The following is a 15,336-nucleotide window of genomic DNA, read 5'->3' on the forward strand; positions in this document are numbered from 1 at the left end:
GTTCTGCTCCACTGTATCATCTCACTGACAGATGCCACGGTAAGTCAGCTGTGTGCAATGTAAGGGAACTGGAAATATCACCGCTTGCGTGTGAGCTTTACCTTTGAAGAAATGTCTGAAAAACATATTTCTTCTTAGAGTCTGTAAAGGCCTTGTGCTGGGGCTGGCACCTTTCAGATGTTTCCAGCCAATGTGGACACACCTGCATATTTTTACTCTACAGTCACATGCCTTTTGTTTAACTCAAAGGTGGATTATCAACAAGGCAACACTTTCTGGTTTTCAGAACCTCCATGTTCGCTGTTTGTCAGTTCAGAGAATTTGCTCTTTTCATGTAAAAGCAAAGCCTTTGTTCATATTTTTTTTTCAGTCAAATCAGCATCTGCAGAGGAGATGACACAAAAAAAACCCTGCAGATCGTCATTTCAGGACAACAGGATTATGTACTGCTACTGTTTTTGAAATGAAACGGCTATTTTACTGCATCAAATGATTAAAGGTACCAAAACAAACGTATGAAGCATAAGCATTTAACTATTAATATACATAGGCTATAAAAATGACTAAAATTAATGGAGGGTTTCTGATGCTACAGAAAATATGAAGTTACTACCCAATTGTAAATTCTATTTGGTGCATGTCTTCAGCTCCCCCTGCTGTGTGACACTTCGTATTGTACATTTAATTAATTTATACCGAGGTTATTAGAGTTCACAACACCCAAATTAAATAGTAAGTGGGTATGAAAAAAACTGAAAATCCCAAAAACTAGACGTTACAAAAACATGTATTTATATAAATGACTGAAATAAGACACACCAGCATGCAGGAAATGTATTTAGTTTTTCTCAATTTGATCACATCTGTGAAAAATGGCTGGAATTGATTCACATGTTTACTGAGATTGGGATGTCTATATGACTGTAGATAAAATAGTATATTGTATACTATACCTGTTTTGACCCTGTCATATTGTACCCCTTATAATATAACAATATAACTTCAGTCATATCTCTGTAAAAACTAAAGCTAAGGCAGACACTGATCAAAACAAAGCAATAGCAAACAAAATGAAATGAAAATAACTGATACTAATATCTATATGTGCAATAAAGTGAATGAACGCCATGTTTTTTGGCTTTGATGTGTTGTGTTATTGCTGTTATTTTGAAAAAACTGGAAAAAATCTGCCAGAAAAGCAATTGTGAGTATCTGTTCGCGCAGCATTAAAAGTAATATTATATTTTTCATGTGCAAGTAGGATAAAAACTTCGTTCTGCTGGTAGTAGTGCACGCCTAATCTAAGGGAGTAAACGTAGTGACGTCATTGTTGAGCGCCTCTGCTGGCCTTCGAAATGGGCTCGACTCCTGAGCCTTGATTACTTCAATTGTCCCCTCCGAATATCAACTTTTTAATAAAGAAACTCCTGTTCGCGATGACATTTGGAGGTATGTGTGCAGGTCGAGACGAAGCACGGGCGTTTATTAGAGGCTCCCCGCGCGCTGCCATCGTAGTTATGAGCTGATGTGAGTCGAGCAGGGCTGGAGTCAGTTCATTTAGCTTTAGCCGTGGGGCTAACTAGCCTGAACCTCTGGGCTGATGCACAGTGATAAATTATAGCGATAGGCGTCGTGGCCTCGTATAACATTAGCTACCATTTAAACTCGTCGGCTACGCTTGGTGTTGCACTGCGAAGTGTCACACTGTCACTTCTTTCTCCTTAAAAGTAGGAATTCTAGTAGCTAGCTAACTTTAGCTAAGTCAGCTAACGGTAAACAAATTTCCCTGGAGTGTAGCGATAACAGGAAGAAAACTCTTGACTTGTTACAGCATTAGTTGAAGAGATGTTTCTAGATGAAAATTCACATTGTTTCCCGTATAGTCATGCTGAAAGAAGTCTGGATTCTGGACTTTGATTTATTTATTTATTTTTAAATATAAGCTTTTTCAAATTAAGTGTGTGCTAAATTAGCAAATGTGCCTTTTAGGAGCTGTCCAAAAAAATCTGTCAGCATGTTTTAATCTCTTTAGAATGGGGTTGTGTTTGTATAGTAAACAAGCTGATATGCATTGCAACAGTTATATTTCCAACTTTATTACTACTCAAGTAGACATGGAACAGCTTGAATGTTTACTGGAGGGGGGCAGGGAGTGTGTGAATTGGATGTATTGCACTTAATTGCAGTGGTTTTATTGTATTAAAATGTGACTGTAAAAAGTAGTTAATATAAAAAAATGCTAAATTTTTGAAAATGGGGCATTAAATTACATTTTGTCTGTGTGTAATAAACAGTAATGAGTATTCATGTATTAGTACTATGTATGTATATATATGTCAAGCAGCTTAAGGGTTTGTTTTCCCAGTCAAATGGTTTATTTTTGCTTCTACAGATAGACATGATCAAAGATGATTAACAAAATTCTGCTCTTAGATCAGCATAGCTGTACCTTTCAAAGTGGACTAATTTTTGCCCATTTCTAGCTCCATATTTTCTTTTACGATTCTACTACAGTAACTTTGAATAATTCAAAGTTATGCTAACTGAACTTGTCAAACAGAGATAAGAGCAGAAAAATCTGTTTGAAATCAAGAGTTTTGGGTAGTCTGAAGCCTGAGATTTTTTTTGGTTGTACTCAAACTGATCCTTTTCTTTCACCTGAGATCAAGTACAATTACGCATACATTCAAAAACAGGTTCAAAAACTTTTTATTCAGACATTGTTTTATCATATTTTGCCGTTTTTACTTCCTGAATGCATTGCAAACCTGTACTGGGATTTTATTTATTTATTTTTTGTCTTCTGTGTTGAGCACATTGAGTTTGCATATAATAAATGTGCTATATAAATAAAATTGCCATTGCCACAGCAAATACCCTAACCTGGTTGTGTTTAATATGCACATTGTGACTTTACTAGTATATATGAATGACCAAAAAAAGGAAACCATAAGAGGTTTGCTTTAGTGCTTTCTTTCTGTGGTTGAGGGTAAACTAACACAACTTGTGGCCGACCATAAAGCCTAAAAATCAAAGTTTTAAGCACTGATGCAATGAGACAGTATTATGTGTCTTATTTTATTGTATTTTTCTTTTCAGGTAGTTTGGTAGATGAGGTGAACCAGGTGATTTCAGAACTGGTTCCTGTGCGGGCTGACTGGCTTGCAAGTTTCAGTTCCTGTGCAGTACAATAAAGCTACTGGCTTTGTCTGAGGATAGCAATGAAACCAGCTCAGGAGCGTAATCAGGAGTGCCTGCCTCCTAAGAAAAGGGATCTCCCAATAAGTAACAGCAGCAGTGGAGCTGGAGGGACAGTGGGAGGTGGGGTTCCAGTCGGAGGGGCTAACAGCGGAGCTGGCAGTGCTGCTGGTGGTATTGCAGAAGAGGAAGTGGTTTCCATCCAGAATTGTGGAGCCAGCAGTGAAACTCAGGGAGGGACCCCCTCTGGAGAGTGGCTGCGAGCTCAGCCAGGGCTTCATTATGGAGTGGATAATTCTGACAGCATACCGGCAGTGCCCGTTGACCAGTACAGTATGCTCTACAAAGTGGCCCTTCCATCTGCTACCTACTCACCTACCAGTTTACACCCAGTGTTAAGCCACATTTCTCCAGCCTATACTGTACACTCTCCCCTCCTGCAGCATCATCCTGGCATTCCCTATTCCCCTCTTGGTTATGCACAGATCCCTCATTCTTCTCTCCAGTTTGTCAGTTCCCCTTATGCAGCAGTACCTTACGCGCTCCCCCCTGGTTTTGTCCCAGGATCATTAATCTCTCCCTCAGGGACCATCCCGCAGCCCCATGCTGTGTCCCACCTTGTTCCCTACCCATCTGTCATACAAGAAGGTGTTGTTTCTCCACCTCCTCAGGCCCAGGTGGCTGCTCATACCTTTGCCAAAGTTGCAGCTTCCAGTGGTGTCCCACTGATGCTGCCCTCAGAGCAAGCTGCCCAGCAGCACCTTGGTACTGTTGGAGTCCTGCCTGCAACAGAGCTTAGCTCCCGAGGGATGGCCATCTTCTGCCACCCTCAGGGAGCAAGGGGTGCCACTGCTGTCAGAGACTACCACAGTTCCCAGCAGGAGAATGAATTGGAGGTGAATGGAGGGGACAAAGAGCAGGGAGCCAGAGAGGTTGTACCAGACTCGGTCTACACTGCCAGAAATGCACGTCTACCACAGGTTGCATCCAGCTCAGCATCACAGGAGCACAGCCAAGACAAAGTCCTGCAGAACCGAAGACTGGAAGAGAGAAGTTCTCCTGGTCAGCGCAGCACTCCGGACAGTGACCTGGAGGTGAGACACACTGATGGCTTTCTAACGTACCCTCTAACAGTGAAATGGTGATTTAATGCCTCTTTACAAGTTAATGCACAAAGAATAAACCAAAGTTAACAGTTAAATAAGAAGAGCCAGGAGTGATATAAGACGGTGTGTGACATTGTTCCATGTTACAGCTTAAGTTTTGTGTTTTACATGTACACTGAAGGGAAGCGTCACCTGATGCAAAGAAAATCTCACATTTGAACATGGCAAGCAGAGCATGACCAATAGAGAACACTTGAAGGGTCTAGAAATGATGTCCATGCAGATCAAACCATTTTACAGCCTTTCTGTAAAAGAAGTCAGAGGGAGCTCTATGGTGTCTGTCTTTTCTGACATCAGTTAAAAAATAATAATTTTGTGGTTGTTGTCTGGCCTGAAATCTCTTGTTGGAGAGGTTGAAGATTTAGGAACTCAATAATTAAAAGCCACTCATATTTTACACATTTGGTTTCTTCAGGCTGCTGTGAGGAAGCGTACCAAAAGCCATTTTTAAGTTGTTCTGTGAAATTAAGTTGTTCAAATAACTACTCATTTATTTATTCAACTCTCAGGTGCAGCAGGTGGTTGGGCGTTTGGTTTCCTCTAACCAAAGTGGTATCGGAGCACGGAAAGAGGTCTCCTTTGCTCCCTTGAACCTCTCTCAGGGTGGCCACAGAGCCAGAGATGTCCACGGAGAGAGTCCAGGTGTAATTTCCAGCCGAACGGCGTATACGGCGCAGAACGCGAGTTACAGTGATCACAGAGTCACCGCCCTCCAGCAGCAAGCAGGACAGCCAGGCCACGCTGTCATGCTTGCCAATGGGCAACCGGTACTTATTCCCTTGGAGTGTCATCCGCATCAGCAACCACAGCAACACTACCCGGGACAGGCTAATGATGCCTCAGCCAGCCATGCCTCTACCACACTGGCCTCCCCTAGCCCAAGCTTTAAAGCCTCTGATTCTTCAGCCAGAGTGTGCCTCTCTGAAAGGGTGGAGCCAATCACAGCTCAGCAGCAGCCTCTCCCGCAGCCTCCAGTCCAGCCTACAGCAGATGCGACTCAGGCCTTAACTTCAAGCCTTGCTCCCGCACCGGCTTCTTGCAACCCATCGCACTTCATGAAGGGGGCAATTATTCAGCTGGCTACTGGGGAGCTGAAGCGTGTGGAGGACCTGCAGACTCAGGATTTTGTGCGTAGCGCCGAAGTGAGCGGAGGGCTTAAAATCGACTCAAGCTTGGTGATGGACATCCGCGCCAGCCAGCAGAGACCCGGCCTGGTTTCACTTCATTTTACTGTGGGGGAGCAGCAGAGCAAAGTGACCATCGACGTGCCCCCGGAGCACCCCTTCTTTGTCTTTGGCCAGGGATGGTCATCTTGCAGCCCCGAACGCACGGCCCAGCTCTACGGCTTGGCCTGCCATCATCTACAAGTTGGTGACATGTGTGTGTCCATCACCCTGCAGCAGCAGCAGCAGCCACCGCTTCCTCCACAACAACAGAAGCAACCACAGCACCATCATTCACAAACGCAACAACAACAGAACCTGTCCAGGACTATAAGCAAAGCCAATGCTATATCAGGACCTGGTCACCAGCTAATGGGGCCTCCAGCCCCTCAGCAGTCACGGCCACCATCTCATTTCAGGTTGGACCGCATTCACAGAGAAAGACAGAAGGATGGAGAGAAAGATTTGGCCGATAAAGAGGAAGCCACACAGCTCGGGGCTGTAGGCCGCACTGAGTCGCCCATCAGACCAAGTAGGACCTCAGGAGAGCATCCAAGGAGCCAGAGCAGTTACCACTTGCACACAGAAGGCTCTGCTTTTGCAGAGGCAGGGATGGGAGCAATGCAGGCTGCAGTAGGTGCCTCACAGAGACGCTGGTCCTCGCCTGGCCTCCGAAGATACAGTATGAAGGGAGACGAAGGGCCACGCCCTCAGATAATCAGCTCCAGCCACACAAGGCCTTCTTTCATCCCACAGGAGGTCAAACTGTCCATTGAGGGGCGCTCTAATGCAGGGAAGTAGCATCACATTTGGTAGCAACTATAGATGAGACTGCCACAAGTAAGAATGAGTCTGACAAGGAGAGAAAGAGGGAAAAAAAGAGTGTGAATGTATCCTCAGAATGTTTGAGATTTTGCACACCTAAAATATACAAAAAAATGACCAGATCCTTGTCTGTCTGGTGAGAAGTTTGATTTTGTTCGAATGCCACTCAGCCAAAAGATGCAGACCTTTCGGTCTCTAGCCAGCTGAGTTCATGGCGACGGGGCGGGGGGGGGCATGAAAAGTGGAGCAGAAAGTATGTAGCTGAAGAAATGCCTACCATAGAGTCCTTATACGCTGCATTTCTCTTCCTCCCTCCCTCCTCCGTCTCCACTTCCTCTTAACCATACTTGGAGGTTTCCATTGCATTCAAATCACTCTAGCTTCCTTTTTGACCAGACCGTCTCTTCAGAAGAACACAGACTACAGAAAAATAATATACGTGTATCGCAGTGAAACTACCAACCCTGCAAGTCGTGATCTATTAAAAAGATCACCGCCAGGGATCTTTAATCTGCTTCACTGCTAAGATCCTATTTCTATGAAAAGCACCCCCCCCCCCCCCCCCCCCCCCCCAAAAAAAAAAAAAAAAAAATAGAGTAGAATTGCAGACATCAGCAGCTCCTTTGGTGATGTTGGCACTGTTGATGCTTTCATCAGTGTATGTTACATTATGCTTCTCCTGCAGGAGTCTGAAACCTCTGCTGTCAGCAGAGATACTCTCTCCCCTCTCTCGTTTCTGCAAAGATCTCGTCTCAGGCCAAGTGTGGCATGTCCCACTTGTCTTACACTGAAATAGCGATAAATCAATCAGCTTGTTTGTTCAGCAATCAATTTCTCCTTCTCCAAAAGCCATTCACCATCATACTCTCAGATTTAGGTTGATGGCCCCAACGTAGATTTACAGAAATAATAAGCGATGTCACGCATTCCACTATTAACTTTCCCCCATGTAGGGAATCATTTTACTTCTCTCCTCACTTCCTCATCACCCAAACTGGTCGAGACAGATGGCCACGCCCCTCAGCTGGGTATTGTCAGGCTTCTTCTCGCTACTGTCACCAAGTCCTTGCTCATAGGAATTTGTTGCATGACCTTTTACATTAGTTAAATGATTTAATTTCCCTTCCAAAGTCATGGCCTCCTCTCCTCACTTTACCTCAGAGCTTTCACAACCAGACTGGGGAATTTAGTTTTCTCTTGTGAACTTTGTAATTAAGGAGGAGGCACCGCCTGGTCATCACTAAAGCCACCTGTGGGAATGAGCCAGCAAGTTGTTTCTCTTTTTGCTTCGCTGGCTGCACTGCCACCTACAGCCCAGGAGTCCGGAGTTGGAGGGTGTAGTAGTTTTTTGTGTATATGAGTGGGGCCGTGATGTTCTAAACTTGACTTGCTCAGTAACCAGATTAAAGCAATAGTTATTTTTATGCTATGTGGCTTTACTGATCCGTATTGCCCTCTCCCAGGAACTTCTTGTGGGGTGTGGTAAATCTCGATAAATGTGCAGTGTGAGATCTCACCCTCTCATCCCTTGACTCTTAAAGGCGATGCACTCTTTTTAATGCTCATTTTCATTAATTTAGCAATCCTGCACAAACAAAGCCTTTGGAAACTTTCTCAAGAAGTCATTGTCCAAACATGGATTTTTCACTTCACTGATATTTTTTAATTTTTTTTTAATGGATTTACTGAAGTGCACATCCAAGAGATGCCCGGCTCTAATGAAATCACAATCATCATCAACTTCTTTTTTTTACCTTTTAAAGTGTACGTTTTGCATTGATACTAGGCTGTCTTTATTCCAGTGGTTCCTAAGATTGTCTTGTGTTGCACATAGCAGATGTCACATTTATTTCATACTGACCTTTAAATAGGAATCACAGTACAGTAGTTTATTTTTTTAATGAAGGGAATAGGTTTAAAGTATTGTTGTTGGGGTTTTGTGGCGAGAGGAAAAAAAACTGACTTGCGTTTCTAAATCTGTTTACAAATTAGCCGACATAAATGCTGCAGTTTCTTCCTTTTGTCTTTCTTACAGGAGAAAAAAAAAAGAATCAAAAAAGGGTGTAATTACAAATAAGTGCAATTAGACCATACATAAAATCGTAGTCAGACGACATTCCTCATTCAGACATTCCCATCAAAAAGTACTTCTTTTGCCATAGATATCTGGACTTACCTTTGGCAAGTTACTTAGGAATATTTCATGTATCTTTTAAATTCGACGTGCTCAGACAGCAGCATCAGTTGTGTGGTTGTTATTGTCATGTGTGCTGTTACGGACTAGTTTGTTTGTGAGGTCCAGACACTGTTGTGTGTTTCCCTTATATCCTCGTGATTCACTGAACTTCTATCAGCAGATAGAAGGGGTCATGAGATTGAGCCTGAGCAGTTTTAAAGGATGGGTTCACATTTTTCTTTCTCTCACGCACACATATTACTTATTCCTCCTATCCATTCTTGCTTGTATAAAGATTCCCTCTCAAAGCTACAGCGGTCTTTCAATGCAGTGTTGTGGAATAGTAATATTGGGCTTCAGGAGTCATATGGCAAAGTCGCACATTAAAATAACTTTTAGACGTTTAAAATGTAACAGTCGTGCCATATCTATAAAAATAATACTTTAGTTTATTGCGTGTGCAGTTTCTTTCCAAAAAGTATTAACAATTGTAGGGATGTGGAAAACAAAATCTGTAACTATAACTGTTAGACAGTTATTTGATATTTTCAAGTGTGTATTAATAATATGTCAGTATTTCTTTTCTTTCTTTAAAAAAAAAAAATCATGGTTATCCTAACACCCGCATATCATGCTTGTTGGAGATACACATTGTGATTTGTGAAAGTCAGACTCCTGAAGACGCCAAGTTGTGGAGAATGATGAAAGAGTGAGACTGTGGGTGCACGCGGTAGAGATGAGCGTCTTCTAAAGAGTGCTGGGGCTCAGCCTTTAGAGACAGGGTGAGGAGTTTGGTTTTTTAGAAAGGGCACAGAGTAGAGCTGCTACTCATCGACGCTGAAAGGACGAAGTTCAGGTTGTTCGGACATGTGGTCAAGATGTCTCCTGCATTCTTGGTAAGGTCCAGGTGTGTCCTACTCGGAAAACCCTTACTGTCCTTCCAGAAGAGCTGGCCATGGAGAGCCAAGTCTGGATGTCTCTGTTTCGCCTGCTGCCCTCACATCCCACTTAAATGTCAGTGTAGGCCTGAAATGAACCTTTTTACAGCCGGTGTGGACAGGAGGAAAGATTTCAACTAATAACTGTCAAACTTGATATGGACAGGTTAGTCAAACTAGCAAACATGTGAACCCAGACTTTTTTTTTTTTTTTTTATATCTGATCATCTGATTGGAGTTTTTCATCCTGTAAGCAATATACACAATACCTGAAAACATTTCACGTAGTCTTCTCTATGCAGTAACCTCAGTATTGTACCCTTCATTGTCTTAACTCTGAAGCAGCGGGGCAGGTCGGCGGATGCAGTCGTTCCACGCTGATTTTTGCTTTAAATTACTCTTCTAATAGGAATCTAAGCAGTGTTTTGCTTTACCACTTTGTATTTTATGCTCAGTGATTCTCATCGATGTTTATTGTCCTGCGACGCCACACACTTTGCCAAATAGCAATGCATTCGTCCTGCATTACCATGGCGCGATTGCTGCTTCTGCATTATGTGTAAGGTCAGGATTCAATTGACGACATTTAAATGGTGCGAGCAGTGCCACCTGTGACTTTTTTCTTTTCCCCCTCTGCTTTTGGGAAGTATCCACTCAAATAAAGATGTCTAATGATCCACATCACTGATCGTCTGTTGCTGTAAGTAATTGCACTAAATGTCCTCCTTTACAGTGTTTGAAATCTGTTGGTAGTTTGAAGAGTTTCAAAATGTAAAGCACACAAAAAAATCACGGAGAAATCACAGGTTGTGCGTTTCTGTAGATAGCTGTATTTTTTGTATAGATAGCTTCGATGATGCTTGTCGTTAATGCCTTAAATTCTGCTTTGTACAATATGTGAAATTGAAACGATGCTCCAGGTAGGCTCAGCGTCCCAGTTTCAGGTTGAATAAGAGTGAATCAGAAATGACAAACATTCATATTTCGATGTCTCAAAGGTTGACTGTGGGCTTTCTTTGGGACATGAACTCTGCAACGTTTTGGTTTGGTTTCATTTTTCTTTTTAAACACATTTCTTATTCCGTTTTTAATAGATTCTTTAGGCTCATATTTAACATTCAGATCCTTTATTTTTTTTTTCCAGTATGTGGGAATGGAAAGGAGGCTTTTCTCTGCACTTTTTTTGTACACAAGACAGCAAAAGGAGGGCAATCTATTAATTCCTCACATGCATAGACAGATGCACAGTTGTTTTTATTGTTGTTGCACAGAATTTGTAGGGTTTTTTTTTTTTCTTTCCTCCTTAGAAATTAATGGGTGGTGTTTGGTGTTTTGTGCTCTGACAGTCTGAACAGCAGAGGCGGGTTTGGATAAGTGAGAAAGGCTGCATAAAGCCAAAACTTTTCTATCGGTGGTAATGTGACTATTTTTTTTTCTCTTCAATGTTTTGTGGCGTTGCTCGATGGGATTTCTATGTGAACTACTTCCTGTTGATCCAGTATTGCAAAGGTGAATTTAGGACGGTTTTGGTGCCGCTGATGTCGAATTAAATCAGGAGAAATGAGAACGGTTAAAAGTTTTAAAAAGTCTGTGTATTTTCAGATATGACTTTGTACTATTTTTTTTTCCTTCTGCACACGGTGACACTGCTTTTTATGTGACGCATAACTAAAAACAAAACAAAAAACAGCATCTTTTTAAATGCCTAAATCTGCAAAAATATATGCAATTATGTAAATGTAACATTCAATCCTCAAGTATAATCCAGGTTGTATGAACTTTGTATAGTGAGTTTTAATATCGTATGGCCGTACCAATATGTATTGATCTTAATCAGAAGCCTTAGAGTTGTCGACCCAAAGTGCTCCCTTAGAATATCCTACACCTACCTGACTTTAACAAAGCATTACTATCTCTATTTTGTTGCGTTTTTATTTGTATCCTTTTTGAATAAAATAGATTTGTACTGTATATTTGTACCTCTCTGTGAACTACTTAGAGCGGTTTTTTTGTTTGTTTGTTTTGATTTGTTTTGCTGTTTTAATTCTATGTACTTTAAGGACACAAAGATATTGTATTTTTATTGTTACAGCTAACTTGGAGACATTGCATTTATCATGTTTGTTAAGTAAACACAATATAATATATATATATAAATATATATACAAATATAAATATAAACAATTATCCAACTTGTGTGCTGTGATTCTTAGTCCTGTTGTGCATTTATTATTTTAGAGAAACTGGTGGCTTCAGTTTCTTTATTGTAGGTTCTATACACCTACAATAGTATATAAAAGATCTTCTCAGGATTATACGGTATATAATATATATATATATAGTCCTTTTGGTGAAAAAATGCTTTTAATTATAGTTGTGGTCAGAGGTTTACACGCACTCATCCCATCATGGCCATGAATGTTATGGTAACTCGTGGCTTTTTTTTTTTTAAACTGTTCTTTTTTCAGAGCATACAGCTTTCATGACCAGCTTTAAGAAGTGGGTGCACACTGGTTCTACACAAGCTACACCCACTTTAGAGGGAGGTTATTTTATCTACTTTATATTTTGCTGCTTGTGAATAACCCATTTTACAAGTTGATTGTCACATCTTGACCTGTAATGTATAGCTGGTAAATATAGTAGTATACAATAAGAGCTGCTGAACAAAAGTGCTCATGTCACATTGTTACACAGTGTTAGTGTAACCCGTTCATGCGTTACGCCTGTTGTTCTGCGTTGTGTTCTGGCGTGAAAGTAAGAGGCAGGAGACAGTACTGAGTCTTTGGCTCTTTACTGCACATCTGCAACACAGAAATATGCGTTCGATCTGTGTGTGTCATGCGACTGCCAGTACACCTCTCCTCCGGCCATGCTGAAAGGAGCTGAGCCTGCAGCTTCATTAATGTACATTAATGTAATGAATCAAATACAACAAATTGTTTTAAAACATTAACTTAAGCTCTCAAAAACAAAAAGCACAAAATAAATAATATGTCACTGAAAAAACATCAAAACAACTTATAAGAACAATAAATGAAAGACTACATCTCCAAAACATAAGAACATCTCCATACCTGCAACACAGAAATATGCGTTCGATCTGTGTGTGTCATGCGACTGCCAGTACACCTCTCCTCCGGCCATGCTGAAAGGAGCTGTGACCGGGGCACACATGCACGCGCCTACGTCACCACGCAGCGCACACATGCACATGAACGCACACAGACTCGGATCACACAGGTAGGAGAGTGAGATGCAAAAATGACATATTTAATCCAAAAAAAGAAAGTGTTTTGGGTGAAATTCACAAGTATTTAACACATATGTTACATTAGCTTAGTTTTATATGTGTTATAAGCCAAATTGTATAAAATGTATCAATTTACTTTCAGTAAATGGAAACATTCAGAAGATACACGTCTGTACACAGCTGTCCAAAGTAAAATGCACACAGGTAACCCTATTATGTAATCTAGTTATTTGGGATTTGAGCGCATTTGGTACTTGCACTGGTTACCTCACATAGTATATCACAATAGGTCCTGAAATTTGTTTCTCCTTTTATTATGTCTGTTATTTTGCAGGACATTTCTTGTTTGTGTTTCATCATTTCCTGATGGTCTTGGGGAGTATATCATAGCTGGCTATTTTGATGTCGGTGTCAACTACTACCCTGTCCACCATAATGTTTATGAATTTCAGTCTAAGCGTGCATGGTGCCCACTAAAGTCCTGAGTTGTTATGAGGATACGTGCGTAGACCTACATTTTTTTAAGTTTGGCACTCAGTGATGATCTCACTCTGTGCTTAAAGTTTAAGCTATTAACCTTTACAACTATTAGCACTTGCAGACAATTTAGAATTGCCAATTAACCCAGTGTATCTAAAAATAGGGGTCAGGTTCTCCTGGGAGGACAAAGCCACTTCAGCTAAAACAATGAATGACCAGGGTGGTAATGCAGCGAGTTTAAGTTGAACTAATGATTCATGTATAAACACAATTTGCAGGTGAGATTGTGCTTTTACTTTAGTTTGATTCTTGAAACCTAAATGCTTCCCCTTGTTAATGATTAATGAAGACAATGGGCTGCAGGGGCTCAAGGTTTGGAAACAACAGAACTGATCTTATGCAGTGCTTTGTAGGAAAAAAAAAAACAATGCAAAAAATGTAAACAATGCTGCAAACCAACATTATAATAAATTCAATGTTTATTTCCACATTCTTATCCAGGTTTCGTCACGGTCTGTACATCTGTTATTCCAGTAACAGAGGATGGCGTCCCCCAAAGTGCCATCCAGTCAGAATGCATTGATATCACAACTAGCATGTTGTCATTAGCAGTTTAGCTCATTCATTTGGCCTTGATCAGAAAGACTTCTTTTGTAAACATGGACATTGAGAGAAAATCCTGATAGAATATAGAAAGGCCAACATCTTGAAACATTTTTCGATTAAACTGTAAAAAACAGGCAGGCATAAACAAACAGAACACAAGCTCATGTTGAACCATTCTAGGACGAGTGCAGTTTCAGGACATGCAGTGTTTTTACCTAATCCACACTGAGAGAGCGCTGCTGCCAAAGAACAGCGCCACGTCAGAGTCCACAGAACTTCCTTTCAACTAGTAAGTGAAGTTGTAGGACAAACAGGGTCACAGCAATTTCAAAGAGCAACCTCTGAGAATACCCAGTATTCATATTCTGAGAGAAAGAGACGACACCTGAAGCCTTTGTTGAGAACACTGATCTGCCCTTGGTAGAGTGTATAATGAGAAGGATGGCAGTGAAACCCTGTTGCTTTTTGTGCTGAACTAGGAAGAGGAAACATCTCTCAAAAAAAGACAAAAATGTCTCTACTAAAAGTCCCAAAACTGCCTAAAACTGTTCTGTTTGCATGACAGGTCTACAAATGATTCTTATGGGCTGGGGTGCCGTATCCAGGCCCTGAGCCCTCTGAGTTAAACTGCCTGAGTAGCTGAACTGTTTGCTTTGAAGTCTGTTTAAAATTGAGGTCGCATTCTGCATAGTTTCAGTGAAAAGTGAATTAATTTCCTTTAATAAATAACATCTGTTGCATAGAGGTTTGATGCACTCCTAGAAAAAAGCCTCTGAGGATAAAACCAAAACTCCCTTTAATTTTTTTGTCTTTTGTTTTTTCTTCATTAAACCTGCTGGAACTAACAGCCAGGTGGGTTGCGGCTTGTCTAGGAGTGACTCAAACAGAACCGCTGCTCGTTCTTCTTTAAAGAGTACTTCTGAAACTGCTCATTTGACACTGTTAAATGTTTCCATCTGGATAAGCAAAGACAAGAAGTGGAGGTAACAGGCAGGAAATTAAACAAGGGTTATCCAACCATGGCCTCTAATTTTAACATTTTGTAAATCAACAAAACACCTCAAAACACTTTTACAAGAAAAAAAAAACAGATATATATATATATATATTCACATCATATTGCATAAATATGTGCTGGAATGAGGTTAATGAATCTCCTGGTATGGGCTGTATGTGCCGTGAAGTTAGCCCCAGTGCTCAGTAACAGATGAAGGAAACAAACAAAAAAAGTGTTTAGAACAATTTCCACTTGTCATGTGACTCCATAAAAGTGACTTGCAGATATAAAACATAATTTAAGTGGTACTGTTTACACATCTTGAAGGTACTGCAGCCTTACAATACATGTGGATGCTACACAAATTGCACAAAGCAGAGGTTGCATTATCTATGTACGATTTCCCGTATGACGGTAAAAACCCACCATGTCGGAACCCGCTCATGAGGAAAACAAATGCATCTTTTAGGGCAGAATTCAAGTAATGCGACAAATTCTGAGGTCAACGGGTAACATGTTGTGTACTGTTTCTTT

General features: G+C 41.0%; 1 protein-coding gene across 1 annotated transcript; it reads left to right on the top strand.

The window, feature by feature from the left end:
* Positions 1 to 1,368: 1,368 nt before the first annotated feature.
* On the top strand, positions 1,369 to 6,814 carry atxn1l (ataxin 1-like). The gene is made up of 3 exons (XM_085354721.1): positions 1,369 to 1,449; positions 3,100 to 4,292; positions 4,874 to 6,814. Exons 2-3 carry the CDS (start codon positions 3,222 to 3,224, stop codon positions 6,326 to 6,328), a joined length of 2,526 nt encoding a protein of 841 aa, XP_085210847.1. The 5' UTR covers positions 1,369 to 1,449; positions 3,100 to 3,221; the 3' UTR covers positions 6,329 to 6,814.
* The last annotated feature ends 8,522 nt before the right edge of the window (positions 6,815 to 15,336 follow it).

Source organism: Diplotaxodon limnothrissa, linkage group LG1 (assembly GCF_057381915.1).
Source record: "Diplotaxodon limnothrissa isolate DT_005_m linkage group LG1, D_limnothrissa_male_GT1.1, whole genome shotgun sequence".
In the NCBI taxonomy this organism is placed as follows: Eukaryota; Metazoa; Chordata; class Actinopteri; order Cichliformes; family Cichlidae; genus Diplotaxodon; species Diplotaxodon limnothrissa.

Bases quoted from the DNA above. Each gene is read 5' to 3' on its own strand.
- atxn1l (XM_085354721.1), top strand. From the start codon at position 3,222: ATGAAACCAGCTCAGGAGCGTAATCAGGAGTGCCTGCCTCCTAAGAAA. The intron at 4,293-4,873 runs GTGAGACACACT...TTCAACTCTCAG, and splicing joins CTCCGGACAGTGACCTGGAG to GTGCAGCAGGTGGTTGGGCG.